This window comes from Aplidium turbinatum, chromosome 15, assembly GCF_918807975.1.
Source record: "Aplidium turbinatum chromosome 15, kaAplTurb1.1, whole genome shotgun sequence".
In the NCBI taxonomy this organism is placed as follows: domain Eukaryota; kingdom Metazoa; phylum Chordata; class Ascidiacea; order Aplousobranchia; family Polyclinidae; genus Aplidium; species Aplidium turbinatum.
Window position 1 is genome coordinate 17,203,492 of NC_137486.1, and position 15,801 is coordinate 17,219,292.

The 15,801-nt window shown below is 37.6% G+C and overlaps 1 protein-coding gene across 1 annotated transcript; it reads left to right on the forward strand.

Moving 5' to 3' along the window:
* The first annotated feature begins 312 nt into the window (after positions 1–312).
* Positions 313–14,664, forward strand: LOC145784540 (E3 SUMO-protein ligase PIAS2-like). The gene is made up of 13 exons (XM_082596382.1): positions 313–493; positions 836–970; positions 1,455–1,537; positions 2,566–2,723; positions 3,008–3,140; positions 3,961–4,024; positions 4,499–4,663; positions 5,474–5,671; positions 6,461–6,555; positions 8,596–8,786; positions 9,040–9,211; positions 10,448–10,872; positions 12,819–14,664. Exons 1-13 carry the CDS (start codon positions 455–457, stop codon positions 13,043–13,045), a joined length of 2,085 nt encoding a protein of 694 aa, XP_082452508.1. The 5' UTR covers positions 313–454; the 3' UTR covers positions 13,046–14,664.
* Positions 14,665–15,801: the final 1,137 nt, after the last annotated feature.

Below are 15,801 nucleotides of genomic sequence, written 5' to 3' on the forward strand. Positions count from 1 at the left end.
ATGACAAATGTAAAAGTTCCTTATGTTAAAATGATAGAACAAAGATTTTCCAACCAAATTTTATAACAATTAAATGGCTCACAAATGGTAATTGTTGGTGCTTATATGATGAGCATTGTATGTAACTTCAGGCCATCATCTCTGTCCGACAATAAGTTGTTATTTTGGATAGTTAGACTGAGGATATTTTTAACAAAAGAACACACTGGCATTCACGTGGCTCCATTTGCAGCTTTCATGATTGAAAGACTGAATCTTCTTTGTAAATTCAATTTTTGTAACTTGTTATTATTGTATTTTTGCAGTGGGTTTTATTTATACTTGTTTAAACTGTGCTAAGTATCAAGGGTTATACTTTTTGAATGTGAGCTTTCAAAAAGCATTTAAATGCTCTTGTGTTAAACTTTTTGTTGCCAAGGAGATTTGGTATTTTTGCAGACTAAAACTTTTAGAAATGACTTCAACTCAAGTGGACATTGACACAGAAATGAAGGTGATATAATATAAATTGTTTTTACATACTGTAGCCTACTGTGTATTATGTACTGTATAGTAGATGTATAAAGCCATTCTAGTCGTATGTAAATATTTGAAGTGTAAGATAGGAGCAGCTTTATGCCAATTTTTGTGATTTATTTTTTTTTGGGCTGGTGTACAAGTCTTTGCCCTGGTAAAAAATATCATGACGTCATAGACAGGAATCAACCAAACATATGGGGTGAAGCTACTTACAAAGAAAAGAGGACAATTAGCCAGATTCGGTAGTCTTTTGACCCAGCTTGACCTATTAGTGTTGTTCTTTAATTTATCATTGACAATGCATTTTTAATTCTAGAACATGGTAAGGCGCTTTCGTGTAGCTGAACTTCAAGTTCTTCTTCGACATGCTGGGCGAAGCAAAAGTGGAAGAAAACAGGAATTATTGAATCGTGCTCTTCAACTCATTGAGTCATCCGGTACTAGCCTCACAGTAAGTGCAATAGTGCATGTATTCAATCAAAAGTTTAATATCGTCACTCCTTGAAACAAATAATGTGATATAATTACATTGCGCCCTGTTATTTATTAAGATATTTTGATTGTGACGTCTACTTGATTTAGTGTCCACATTGTTTTTTTAAACAAAACACTGATGAGTTTTGACTACTGGTATGACAATGTACTGTATATACTTGATATTATGAAGTAGAATATGGGAGTATTGTGGAATCAGAACTGTCGAAAAAATGAAGCTCATGAGTTTAAAAAGAAGAGTTTAGAACAAATTTTTTTTAAATCAAGTTTCTTAAGTATATATTATAAGTTGTTTGCAAGCAAGTAATCATTACACAACACAAATATCTACTGCGATCGAAGTAGACTGGACTATTAAAGGCTATCTGTTATTTAACATTATGCTGTGTTACTGAAGTTATATATATATATATTTAATACTTTTTATGAATTTTTTACAGCTACAAGAAAAAATATCAGATCTTTATGGTCAACGGCTTTCACTTCAATCTCATGTTACAAATTCTCAATTTTCCACAAAACGGTGAGCTTTAATGGTTATGGACTTTGCCTTTTGTTCAGAAGCAAAGTTTCCTAATATTCATGTTTTAGACAAATATTTTGATTGATTTGCGTGTCAGAAGCATTTAAAAATTGAAAAAAAACACTTGTTTGGGTAACAGATTAGGATTTTGATGACCCAAGCAACACTCATGCATCAAGAAATGTTGTTTTTTTATTGTTGAATTGTATAGTATGATATATATAGTTTATAATGAACTAATAGGTAAAGGTGGTTCCATACTTGATTCAAGTGTCGTATATGAGAAGATAAGGTTCTCATTGTACTAAGCCTTCCGCACTGAAGAAAGTAGGGTGGCCAGTTTCTTTCTCTCGGCCGCCTTTCCTACAGCACTTATGCCCACCCAATTTATTACACCCTAGGTAGAGGTGAGCGCCTGAGCGGTGTTTTCAACAACCAGCTGAACAAGTATTATACAGCAATTTTTAGTTTTTCATTACATTTACAATAAAAGTTATGGGGGCTCTGAAAATGGCAAAAATTGCTATGTTACGCTACCTCCACAAGTAAAAAACGATGGTGGTACTCGAAATTCAAATGGCCGCCATGGACAAACCCTTTGAGATGTTGATATAAAACTTGGGATTTTTTCATTTGGTAGCCTATAGGCAATAGGTATATTATGACAACTTTTCAGCAAAACCTGAGTGGTATCATATTCGAGATGTCTGCATATTGGCTACCCTAATTTTCGCTTTTTCAAGCTCGATGTTCACCTGGTAGAGTTCATTCAAATTTCGTAATATTTTACACAACTGATTTTTTCTAGGGGTAGTACTGTACAACTTTAATAATTAATGTACTGCTATGAGAACATTTTTTATATCGGAGTTTGATCTACCCTATTGCACACAATGCACAGTCTTCTTTTCAATGTACAGGATAATATTACAACACATGAGACCGGAAGGCCGAAACGGTGTGCACTGTCTGCAGTTGTATATATATAATGTATATTAATTCAATCACTCTCCAATTTTTATTTGTAGAGAAGGGGTGAAGGAAGAAGGCTTGAGAGTGGAAAGTTCTCGTCGTACAAGTTATCATGATTCCTTTAGAGACATCTACTCACAACAACCCGACATAAAATTCAAGGAGTTGCCTTTTTATGAACATATATCCGAAATTTTATCTCCATTGCCCATGAGTAAGTTACTAAGATTAAGACATGCCGATCTAGAGTGATAACCGACAGGCCATTTCGTTTTGCAAAATTTTCTGGATGCCAAACTGCTTGATAGTCGCTTTTTCAAAGTCGCTATTTTTAGGCCCTTTGGATTAGGTTAATTTGTGGTAGATTTTTCACGATGTTGTCTTGTTTTTATTGCTAAAATCTTCAAATCCTTGCCAGATGAATACTGCAATGTGAAAAGCATTTGGCAGCAATTTGAGTGACCCACAGTGGAAGTTACATTGTTTTTGCGCTTGCAGCTGCTACGTCCAATCGTTCAATGCAAGACAGCACTTTTAAATTTCGGATCAGCTCGCAACAAGGCCTCAAAATCCGAAATGGAGCCATAGATGATCGCAGCCAAGAAAAATACGGCGTGCAAATCCAATTACGGTATATATCCAGCTTTAATTATTGACTTGAGAGTGGACCAAAATACTTTTCATTTTTTTTTACGTTCATTTAATTACGTCGTGAGTTATTTCAAGAGCGGATTGTTTCAATGAAACGCTCGATGGTTACTTTTTGTAATAAGTAATTTGCATTAAATTTTACGTTGGATTTGGATTTTTCTCACTGGCATGCTTGCGTCATGAGATCTGAAACATTTGCGTAGGCGTCGGTCATGGATCAATGGTTTCGAACTTACGTCATGTATTTTCATGTAAGCCACAGTCCGAAACCATTTGGTTTGACGTAGCTTGAAGTTTTGTGGCTGCACTAATCTAACTTTCTTGTTCATGATGAAATTGGAAAACAGAATATAAATTCTATTGACTGCCACCTTAACGTAATCTGAAAGATACGTTGCAATACTAAAGCAATATTTACATCTCATGATGTTGTTGCAAGAAAAAATTTACCGCTGACTTACGCTATGTTTCATTGGAGAGGAAAAATAAACTTTCATTTTCAGGATCTGGGCTCTGATTAAGGTATTTTACTTCGGGTGTTTCCACTAGCCGAATCAAAATTCTTTGATTTTGATACGAAACGCATTTATAAGGCTAACTGGAAACTTATTAAAGTAAATATATGCCCATTTACCATGGTTCCTGCTGTACATGGTTTAACGCCTTAAACGTCTAAAACTTTCAGTACCGTTAATGTGAGAGGCCATAGTTACAGCAGTTACCGTTTGTTTCAAGGTTAGAACTCTCTCAATTTCGATGTTTTAAAAAGCGATATTAGATGATCAATTGAATTTGTTTAGGTTTTGCTTATTGGACACTTCTTGTGAACAAGATGACGTATTACCACCAAACCTATGTGTGAAGGTATGTGACGTCTTGTTGCTATTATGACGTAAATTCGTCCATGCAACTTCCTACAAGTCTGCACTGTAGTTTCCATTAAAAGCTCGCGTTTGGACAAGAAGTTCTTCCATGTTTCAGAACCACGGCAATATGTTGTAAAGTAGCGCAAAGCGTCAGTTATGTAGTGACGGTATAGTAAACTTCAAAATGGAACCAAAAAATTTATAAATCATCAAAATTGAATGAATATTTTCAATTTTTAATTGTTAACAAAAAACAGTAAACTACAAGCTTTTGTATAAAAAAAGAGGCGTGGTTTTAGTATCTGGTAATAAATCATGTTTAATTTGGCAACTGAAGTCTAAAACTTGCATGTAAGCTGATATATGAATGCTTCCACCAGATGACGTCACTGGACATACATTCAGGTAACTAGGTGAATTGCCTGATTAAAATTAAATTGAATCCTTGCTAATGAAAACTGAATTTTCAAAGATAAATCGCTGCTCGGTCAATCTCCCCCCATATATTCCCCCGACCAAATCCGGCCAGGAGCCAAAGCGAGTCAATCAGCCTCTCAACATCACCTCCTACTGCCGGCTATTGTCTGCATATGAAGAGTACACGTTGGAGGTGAAATGGTCACCCGAAAACCCGAAGGTAGGACTCTACCAATTGGTTGACATTTTTCTAGAAGTCTTGCTTTTTCATGTCAATAACTGAAATCTGAGTAAGTTTTTTGCTGACATCGTATGCGGCTGCCAGTTCAACAGAGATTAGCTGATGTTGTTTTGTTTGGTGGCGATTGTGTAGTGCCTTGTTTTGCTCTTTCCAAGAAATCGCTTTCCAGTCAACTATTGTTTCAACGTCGTAAAACATTAAAGCGATGTAAAATGGCCAGGCTTACTTACTGCCTGGAACGCCCTAAAATCTGTTATGGCTTTAATCCTAAACTTAAGTTTTCTTGATTTTTGATATAGCCAAGGATAACTTGTGCATTGTTGATCTTAGATTTGCTGTATGTGTTTTGTGACGTTAAAAATAATTTCAAAACTAAACTACTGTTATTGGTTTACGGCTTTACGCTGTTGGCGTGATACGAAGAATTCTATTAATAGATCTTGCATCTGTCAACTGCGTTTCTGTACGCTTTTAGTCAATAATTCACATTCTAATGCAACTTGTAGTCATTAACCGCTTCCTTGCGTGATTTTTGCACTCTACTTTCTATACCAGCGGTGGATATATTTACTGAAACACAAAACATAAGCACGATATTTATATTTTATGGGCAAAATATCTAAGAAAACGTAACACATTCGGCCTCAACAGATGTAGGTTTGATATTTTCAACATAAGATTTTTCCAAATTCCACCGCCTTTTTTCATGCAAAATTTATCATTTTTCATAAAAAATTTACATCTTTTTAACGTTTAGCGACGTAGAAAACAGGTGCAACTTTTTTCCAGACCCTCTCTAACGATCAAAGCTACGGGGTGGCCATTAGCCTTGTGCGCCAACTCAAGGTTGACGATTTGATGCGGAAGTTAAACCAAGCGACGATGATTCCCCCTTCAGATTCGCGGGACGTTATCAGGGAAAAATTGTCAGCGGATCCCGAGGCGGATATTGCAACAACCAGCTTAAAAGTATCTCTGCTTTGTCCGGTATGATGATGTTCAACTGGCTTGTACACTTAGCAGCTTTGTATTGAAATATACCAGTCTTGCAATGTGAAAACGACCAATTTTATTAGCTTAGCATCGATTTCGATGGCACCTGACTTCGTTACGAAAACACAATCAGAAAAAAAATAAAACAATAAGATAAGATCAACCAAGGCTCGGCTTTCATTGTGTTCAGTTGGACTGCACTGTTCTCTATTTAGTGGTAGCAAAAATACTATATGAGGTAGTTTACTGGCATAACAAGTTAAATGTAATAGAAAAGTATGAAAGTATGTTACCAAAAGTATGTCTCTGAATATGCTTTTCATTCTGAGGACGAAGACTTTCTTATTGAACCATCAAAAGTTTTTTTTCAAAATGAAAAGCGGTTAACCAGACCACAATAATCGGTGTCAGATATTACAGCCTGGTAGAGTGGTAGAGGGATGAGTCTGATGACTCATTAGTGTATAAGAATAGGCAATTTTATGCTGTAAATATTTTTTTGAAAGAACATGAAATTTCTCGGAAAACTGACTTTCTGTGTTTTAATGACTTTAAAGGCCCAAGTTTAAGCTTGTTCTACTGCTTAGGCTCACAAGTGACAAAGTTTTCATCACCGGCATGCCGCCTTTGCTCTCTGAGCACCAAAAGATTAGGAATAGACCTTCAACTTCAGAATAAAACATATCAGCTCATAGACAGCAAAATCCGTCATTTTTGCATTGATTCAACGTTTGCAGACGTGACTAATAAATTATATCAGACATTCTTATGTTGTTTCTTCAGCTTGGGAAGATGAGAATGAAGGTTCCTGCCCGTCCGTTGACATGTAGCCATCTCCAATGCTTTGACGCAACCTTTTTCCTCATGATGAATGAAAAGTATGCAGCTTTCTATCACGATTTGAATAATAAAGTACTTCAATCTTCCACGATTCTTAGCTGCCTTGTTTTTATGCTTTAAATTAAATTGGCTTGCCTTTTGCGTACAATTGTTCGAATCGGCTTTAATTGCATGATTTTTTGTATGTTGTGCGAATTCACTGCGTGTGTAGTGTAGTGATACACCGGAGCCAAGATTTTGACCGGATGTAGGATATTCCGGCCAGAAAATGTCAAGTCCGGTCCGGACTTCCTGTCTTTGTTAACATCTACCTCATATAATCAACGTATTAACCAAGCGGTTGTTGTCAGTAGCGTTGACAAGGTGGTCCAGAAGGTATTTTTGGACCTAGAGCTGTAATCATTCCAAGGGGCCTGTGAACTTGAAGAAACCACCTCGTGTTTGTTCATGTTGGATGTGTTGCGTTTTTCTTGAAGTGTCTGAACTTAGTACCTGAGAGTCTCGTTGTTATTGAGCCCAAATTATCTTCTCAACGGGCCTGATTGTTGGTACACCACTCTTAACAAGCAGTGAAGCGATAACCAGGCACTCTTAAAGGAATTGCTTTATAGCAATGCTAGCGTTCTTTTAAAGAGTAAACATTTTGGGTAGATTTCAACTTTGGTTGTGTTTCCGATCCACCTGATGTAGTATTGTTTTTAAGATGTTGAAGATTATTAACTTCCTGGAACTCATTTTCAATCTTACATGTACATTGTACAATGTACATTTAAGACCAATGTAATTGTGTATTCTTGCATCATTACAATATCACAATGAAATATAAAATTACATTTGTCCAAGATCATGAACTTGACCACAGCCGTACACACAGTTAGCCCACACACCTCCGGGCCGGAGCCACTATCACTTCCGGGTTCCGGCTTGGAGCCGGAATTGAAGGGAGTGGCAGGAGTTTGACCGGAGGTTGTTTCATCACTAGTGTAGTGTTCCCTTAAGCATGTTATTTAAACATAGGGCTTATCTCGAAATGTTGGACTGGTTAATGCTAGAAAGCTTCTAGATGAGATCCCAGCTTTGCATAGAATTGTAAATTGCACAAAACAACGCACGTTATTGGCTACGCAACGTCGCTGCTGACTCACGTTTTTGGAATGTAAAGTCTTTGATTACCCTCTTTGTTAGCTTATACCCAACAGCAAAATCTATCATTTTTACATTGATTCAACGTCTGCAGACGTTGAATCAATGTAAAAATGTCAGATTTTGCTGTCCGGGATAATTGTCTAGTTTTCACAACATTATTTTTCTATTTCGTGACGTTTAATTTCAACTTTTTATTGACTGCTGTAAGCACATTTTGTGGTTACGCCTTGAGCAAACTGAGCATTTGCTGCTACAAAATATAAACAGCTTCGCTTCATTTGAGCGTCGACGTTCATCTGTTGTTCTTTAATGGGATAGATCTCTGTTCAGTTTTCAGCAACAACCAAATATGATTAAAACCATATTTTTAAGCACTTTTCGTTCGCAAACAGTTTTCTGTGTCACGTGACCGTGTGAAGTTGTTTCCGGTTAAACTATCACGTGTTTCAAGCAATCCCATATAAATGATATTAATTGTCCAATGTGTGTAAAGACTCTATCTGTTATTAACTTCCAGAGAATCAGTATTGAAGAAAACATATTATTTGTACTCTCGTCTTATTAAAGCAACATGTACGTACGATTGTAGCGTGTAATATTTATATTGGTGATTTAAGAATATTTTACCTGTTTTTATTCAGTTAAAAAAAAAAATTAAACAGCGCAGCTAGTTTACCTCTTAAATTTCAGACTTTCGAAATGTGGGTTTTCAAACGGTCGTATGCTTTCTGCCTTCTACGTAGCTTTGGGCAAAACTTTGCTTCAAACAGCATAAACTGTTCTATCACGTAAAAGTAGTTGAACAACTGTAGTACGGTAATCATAGCATGTGGTTATTGTACACTTTACTCTCCACGCAGTTACATACGCATAATGTAGTTTTACTTTACATTCAAATTGCCGAGCGGTTTCAACCGGTTTAATCTGCCCAGGAAACCCACCTGGACCTGCCCGGTCTGTGACCGACCTGCTGACTTTTCCGGCCTTGCCATAGACGGGTTATTTGTGGAGATACTCAACGATAGCAATGCTGACGAGATAGAATTTACTGAGGATGGGAGTTGGCATTCTGCAATAAAGAAGACGGAAACTCTGGTCTTAGGAACACCTTCCAAACCGATCGGTGGGCACTGAAGCGTGTAAATTGAATCATGTGACTTGAGCTTCCTGTGTGTATCACTTAGAAGAGTTTTCTATAGTTCAAATAACTTTTTAAGTGGCGTCTTTTTACAGTGTATGATGAGCCTTGCATGGCTTTCCAAATCTCGCGTATTTTATGTTTTCAAGAACTTCCATACGTAATTTAGTTAAAATCTCATCAGCACTGCAAGCCACCCACGCAACAATACTATGACATCCAATTGTTGACGTTTCAGATTTGAGCAGCTCTGCTTGCAAGATGAATGATCTTGAACCGAAGAAGATGATCCCAGACATTATCGATTTGACAGAATCTGGTGATGAAGATGAGGACCTAACACGCACCCCTCCTCCTCCAAGATCACCCATACGGTTATCCAATGGAACCCCGATGTCCATATCTTCTTCGTAAGTTGATGCGAATTTCTTTATGCAATCGGTGCATCGCTTAGTTTGTTTTTTTTTCATTTGCGTTAAGTAGACTTATACAATACACGTTACCAAGCCATGTAAACTCAGCTGCCATTTTTGATGAACCAGTTGCTGTTCTAATTCACATCTTGTGCCTGTTTTTATGCTACTACCAGTTTTGTTATAATTATATAATCGTAGAATAATAATTTACAACATACAAGTTTTGTTTATGATCAAATTTTGGTAAAACGACGTCAAAAAGATGTAAAGCTAGGCGCTTGAGGTCCGTGATTATATGTTAGAAATAGATGCAGCTACTGTAGTACTGCAACAAAAGGCTACGTCGCTTTGAAGAAATCCTTCTTTGTAAAATTTATCGCTTTTGCGTTGGACATTTTTCAGTTTTGTATAAAAAAAGAACCATGTGCTTAAAGTTAAGTTAAGATTTCAAAGCTTAAGCCAGTGTTCTAACGCGATCAACAGACCGTAAATTGTGTCGATCCTTTGAGAACTTGGCCTTCCGCAGCCTTGATATCGAACAACTCATAACATGTTTACTTGGGCTTGACAAAAATCAAATTTCCAACTTTTAAAAAGAAAGTGTTTATTGATCTACAATGAATTGAAATTTTTCCTTCAATATAAATGTGCAATAGTTTGAAATATTAAGCAGTGGTTTCTTAAGTGTACGTTTGGAAATAAGGGTTTATTCATTCTCATTTGTGTACTGTGCAGCTCAACCGTTGATACCAAGTGATCGAATAATAACTTTAAAAGTGATTAGATTTTTTGCAACTTATGCATCAATTGTACGCTTAGTGTCATGAAACATAGACTGCAATGTTTTCATTTGTCCCTTTCTCAAAATTAAAGTGACAATTCCACTGTTTCTTTTTAAAAACTAACATGGCAGGCGTCCTCCAACCAACAGCAGTTGTTCACAAAGCATTACCTCCGCAGCCGACGGCTTGGCCGGCTTGGTGGATGGGCTACTGCTCGATAAAAGCTCCTCTGAAGACGACGCATACTAATCTGATGAGGCATGGCAAAAGTGTGCTGTCTTTTTTGAGTGAAGTGAAATCACAGGCACAGTTTTGTCGCAAATGCGAATTTATTCCACAGTTGCACTGAGTTAAAAGTTGGTGTTTATTTGGCTGTGTATTTTTTTACTTTGATAAAGTGCTGACTCATCACTGTTGTTTGTGTGACGAGTCTTTTTTTCACTTACAGCCCGGGAATGAAACCGAGCAAACCTGAAGTTAACCTTGCCAGCTATGCGTCGACATGCCGCAAGAGCCCTCGTGAGAAGCCTCACTCTCCTATACGAACCCCTTACTATAGGAGCGACTCCCCCTTTTCCGTGTCACGCCACACCCGCTTTGGTAACCAGCTTTTATCATCCCCTGAATCCGCATCGCTAAACAATTCCCCGTTGTCCCAAACTCCCATGGCGTCCCGGTACCCCCGGTACTTCAATGGCGTTTTGGACACTCCCCCAAACCCCCAAATTCCATCTCCTCATGTCACTGGCTCACCTGCCAACGCTGGTAGCAGTCTACATCATCCAGGCGCATACGACGCGACAACGGATGGATTTAATTTTTTGAGTTCCCTCACAGATTCTACACTTCTGGGTATCCCACGTACACCTTTTGGTATGTTTTAATTTTGATGATTTTATGAGTTTACCGGCTTTAGCTTATTTTGCATTTCCATCTGAAGCAAAGCGTAGAAATTTGGTTGAAACAACTGTGGTTTTGGCAGTGATGCATTGCAATAGGGTCACGTGTTGTGTATTTGCTATTGCACTGGTTGACGCTTTTGCTTTTTAAACTTATTGACAGAGCAGTTCAACTACCTCTACAGTATTGACGCAGTGAGTAATGAGAGAATTTGTAAGTTTAGATAAACCGACTGGGTCTTTTCATTGTTTGTTGTAGCCTAGCATCTCATTGCACAGGAGTGGGGCTTTTGAGACGAACATATTGTGGTGAAATGCTGTTGGAGCAAGTCCATTAAAAATAGTCCTGACTAAGCTTATGTCAGCAATTTTCACTGGACACCTATTACAAGAAACGCCCGTTCATGTCGTCAGAAGGATCAGTGGCTTCTGAGCAACGACCTGTGCTATATCAAGTTTGGTCTTCGGGTTTGAATGTGGACGAGAAAGAAAAACAAGAAAACTACTCTCTAAAAAATCCAATAAGTTGATAAGCGACATTTAAGCCAAAGTGAAGATGTTATACCCATTACCCATAATGGTTTTAGATTAACAAATGGAAAGAGAGCCAGGAAGGTAGATCCCCAGCTAACCTATAGATTATGACGTTTTTCTTGATGCATTAATATTCTCTCATTACGTGACAATGCGACTTTAATCTTCCTTTTGTCCACTTTTCCTTCACTTTGCTGACTTATGTTTCTGTCTGGTAGTTTTCTCTTGTGTTATAAGAATATTTCAGCATTTTCATCTCTGTGACTTGTATCTTGTTCCTTCGTATCAGCTAACGCTTTCATTTCATACGTTCAGCGTTGCCAAACAAAATATTGAGGGTTCTATAACTATCTAAAAAGACAGATCAGAAACGAGAACTAAAGATAGTATTTGCATGGCGAAACCTGTGTTGAGAAGATGGGAATTTCCCAACTAACGCGTTTAAAACCATGAACGGATTTCCTGAGGCTTTTAAGCGCTGTTTGTTCATATGAAGTCGAGTATTTGCAGTAAAGCACGAATTGTGTGAAATCGAGTACCTTGGAATCTCTTCAATCCATATGGAAATGCTGCATGTGTATAGTTAGATTAGTTAGCCTACCTACCCCTATTACCTCAAATCATGAGATAATGTACAAGATGCGTGAACAAGTTTATCATTAATATTGCAATATTATTAATTCTATTCACCACCTTTGTCTTGACAAGGTCTCGTGTATTTCTCATTTAATTCTTCGCCCTGGGTCCGTTCACTAATAGCACAGTCCGCCTTTTTTACATCGATCCAATGTCTGCACAAGTTAAATCAATGCCAAAAATTTTGCAAGAACCTACCAACGTATTGAATTGTGTATCAGTCATACTTTGCATAATTTTTATTAGCATTTAAATGACCACTGGTCACACAGCGCTATAGCAATGGTATGTAAGTGCTGACTTGTCAGTTTTGGTGATTGATACGCTAAAAAAAGATTTTCGATAAGCTAAGTTCTCCGTTAAAGATGAATATTCGGAAGCATACTGTAGAACTACGCTGCAGTCCAATCAGAAATTGTAGAACTAGTTTATTCAATCTCAAACTAGAAAATTCAATGTGACCAAGTTTGTCAGAGCTCCTTGAGAAATGTAGAATTGCGTATCTGTGGTCTATTATCAAGTCTTGTATACAATTCTATAGCGTGATACAAAAAGAAAGTGTCAAAGTGCAAAATCTAATTTTATTAATTCAGGACAGTTTGCATTCAATCATTACAGTTTTTGAAAGAAATTTAGTTTATCTCCAGGCATCGTGTTCATGAAATATTGATATGTGTAAGAGCAACTTAACCGAAATGCATAGAATTGTCGTGCAAATATTAAAACATTAAACTTTGATGTATTTTTCAGATTTTTTCCCCCAAGCTCCACTCCTAAACCCTCTATTTGCCGCCCATATGAGTCAGTTTTACATGCAACCCTCTCTGGCCGGCATTCCCTCTCATTCATTAGATTTCTTGAACAGAGAATCTCAGCTTCCGGGTTCGTCTTCTCTCCCGAGAACGAGCAGCGGTTCCCAACCAAAGCACTCCACGGACGAAACGAATTATTCGGTCGGTGCCATCTCGATCGATTGAGAACGGCATGAAAAGTTGTGACATTTTGCAGCGGTTCAACGTTTCTAAACGTATCATCGTCGCTAAACTTTAAAACGGTGCAAAAATGACAACTTTTCCAAGCTGGAAATGTGGAATCCTACTCCAGTTGTCGCTGGTCGCCAGCAGTATGAGCACCATGTGACCGATCAAATATAAATCTGGTCTGGAATTAGCAGTATTAGTATCATCATTTTTGACTTTGTGTGTCGTTTCGGCGCACAAGACTGCACCAACGTTGCGTCCTGTCTCTGCTTGATGCACAGAAAATATTTATGCGTTGATCGAAGGCCCAAAGCCTTTTTCGGTCCCGTGTGTTGCACTGTCTCATCAGCACGCCTTTTGCATCAGGTTTTCTGACAGCATTTAGGTTACACAACAGAACTTGAGCTGTTTTTTGTCAGCATTTTTATTTCGTCTCCGCTAGATAGACGGTTCCCTTATTTATGAAATGATCTTATTTCGCTGTTGTAAATGGCCATTCGTCCTGGCGATGTTTAATATTTTGCTATCAAGTTCAAAAGCAAATGATGTATAAAAACATATTATCAGGTTGCAATTGCATTTATTTCATGTTGAAAAAGTCCTTGCATCACACTAACCGTTTTCTTAATTAGTTTGTTTTTCTTTCATTGCCATTTTTGACATTACCACTCCCCAAATAGCAAAATTCGTCATTTTTACATTGATTCAACGTCTGCAGACATTAAAATTAATGTAAAAATAACGGATTGGCTTTTTTGGTCTCTGCGGACTTACAGAGTACGGCTTTCTATTTCAAGCACAATTTTTTTTTGCCTGAAAGCGATGCGCTCATTTGCTTTCAGATGACTTATTTTACTCTGAAGTCTTGCAATGTGTGAGGTTAGCAGCGAGTTGGGCCGACTTTGATGCAGGCACTTATGTTTGTTCCTATCGGCCGATATGTATTTGGGAACAAATCAAGCTCTGTCCCCAAATGTTTGCGTCGTCTGGAGTCAACTTAGCCCACTGAAAATCACTGCTAACATATTTTTGGTATCTATTATCTGCGCCCTTTTTTCTATTTGACGCGAAAGCAGCTTATATGGAAAACTACAAAATCTTTAGAAAATGACGTGATGGATTGCTACAAGTGTAGATTATGCGGCATGATGCGTAGAATAAAGCTTTGCTGAGTGCAAATGTCAAATTCTCAACTACGGTTAAATGCGATATTGTACTCATTTCGGCTTTCCATAAACAAGGGTGATTTATTTTAACTAAATTTGAAATTATGTAGGCCTACTGCGATATGCTTTGATAGCATTGGCCAACACGTGTTCGCATACGAGATCTGTCAAGACAACGTTCCTAAAAACCTGTGGTTACAAGCACAATTGATGTTCTTTTTCTTAATTTAATTGAATATTTGTTTATTGTTTCTGCGTAGCCTGTTTTGTTAGAATGAAATTGTTGCTTTTTAAGTTATTGTCAAGAAAATGTTTTTGAAATTAAGTTTGTGCGGTTCTGTTGTTAAAATTTTGTATATATTGCTACTGTACTGTCCACAATGTCCATGCATCGAGTCGATCTACCGATTCTATTTGAACATGACGCATTTATGAAGATGCGATTGAATCGTGGAACGTTTGGTTTTTATTGTTGGTCTACAGCAGGATGACGCGGGTCTTCAAAGGAGAAACCTTTAGTGTTACTTGAGATATTGCAGTTGAATTCGGCACCTCAAGGGAGTGAGAAAAATGACTAATTAGGCAAACTGACGAATTATGCAAACAGGTCAAAAGTATAAGAGTTGTGACGGGCCGGCAAAATGTGACCAATGAGGCGAACTCAGGGATATCTAAAGAAGGGGATACGAAGGCTTTTATTACGTCTGACAATAGAAGGGCTTTTGTTTATCGTAAATAATCTGTGTTTATCGTAAAATGACAATTGGCACCGATAGTAGTTTAATAAATCTTGTTATGATAACTTGCATTGCGCTATTAGCATCAGGCCTGGATATTCACAGCATGCTCATGGTTGCTTGTTAATTCAAGTACTCATATACTTGCTTTACATCTAGCCTACCACAAAGGCTTTGTTAAAAAAAAACAGCTTACTGGTAACTTTTCAACTGTCTTTGTAGACAAGTATTCTTTAGTGATGCTTTATGTAACATTTATTAACTGTCTTCTGTAGCTCATTGTACCAGCTGCACTACAAAACTTTCTACGATGTTAAAACGAACCACATGTTTAAAGCACTACAAACTACCGCACTGGTAGTGTCATGAGAATAAGGCAACCGCTGCGAGCCTTCATACCCCCTTCTCTAGATATCCCTGGGCGAACTGACCACTTAGACGCATTCTACTGTATTATTTTTACAGCCTAAGCAGTCTGTGACTTATGGCAGGGTATGTAAAGTACCATATCAAAAAGAAAAACGAAGGTGAATATATATGCATGGTCTGAAACTTGATTGAAGTAATTTATAGTTATTTGACTGAGACAGCGACACGAGCTTTGTGGAACACTATTATCAATCAACTCGCGAAAGGATTTTTACTCTGGTCCACGCCCTTTCCTCAGAATGCTTTGGCTAGTAACTTATTTTAATAGTTCATAATGGATGGTATAATTTTACGGCAACAACAATCGCATACTTCACTCTGCCAATCTCGGAAACCGGCCCTGCGTCAAAAGCCTCTACAAGTAGGCGAAACTACTATACGGTACCAGGAATAACCTATCAAAGGCGTATCAAAATTTTGA

Bases quoted from the DNA above. Each gene is read 5' to 3' on its own strand.
- LOC145784540 (XM_082596382.1), top strand. From the start codon at position 455: ATGACTTCAACTCAAGTGGACATTGACACAGAAATGAAG. The intron at 3,141-3,960 runs GTATATATCCAG...GAATTTGTTTAG, and splicing joins GGCGTGCAAATCCAATTACG to GTTTTGCTTATTGGACACTT. The intron at 4,025-4,498 runs GTATGTGACGTC...GAATTTTCAAAG, and splicing joins CACCAAACCTATGTGTGAAG to ATAAATCGCTGCTCGGTCAA.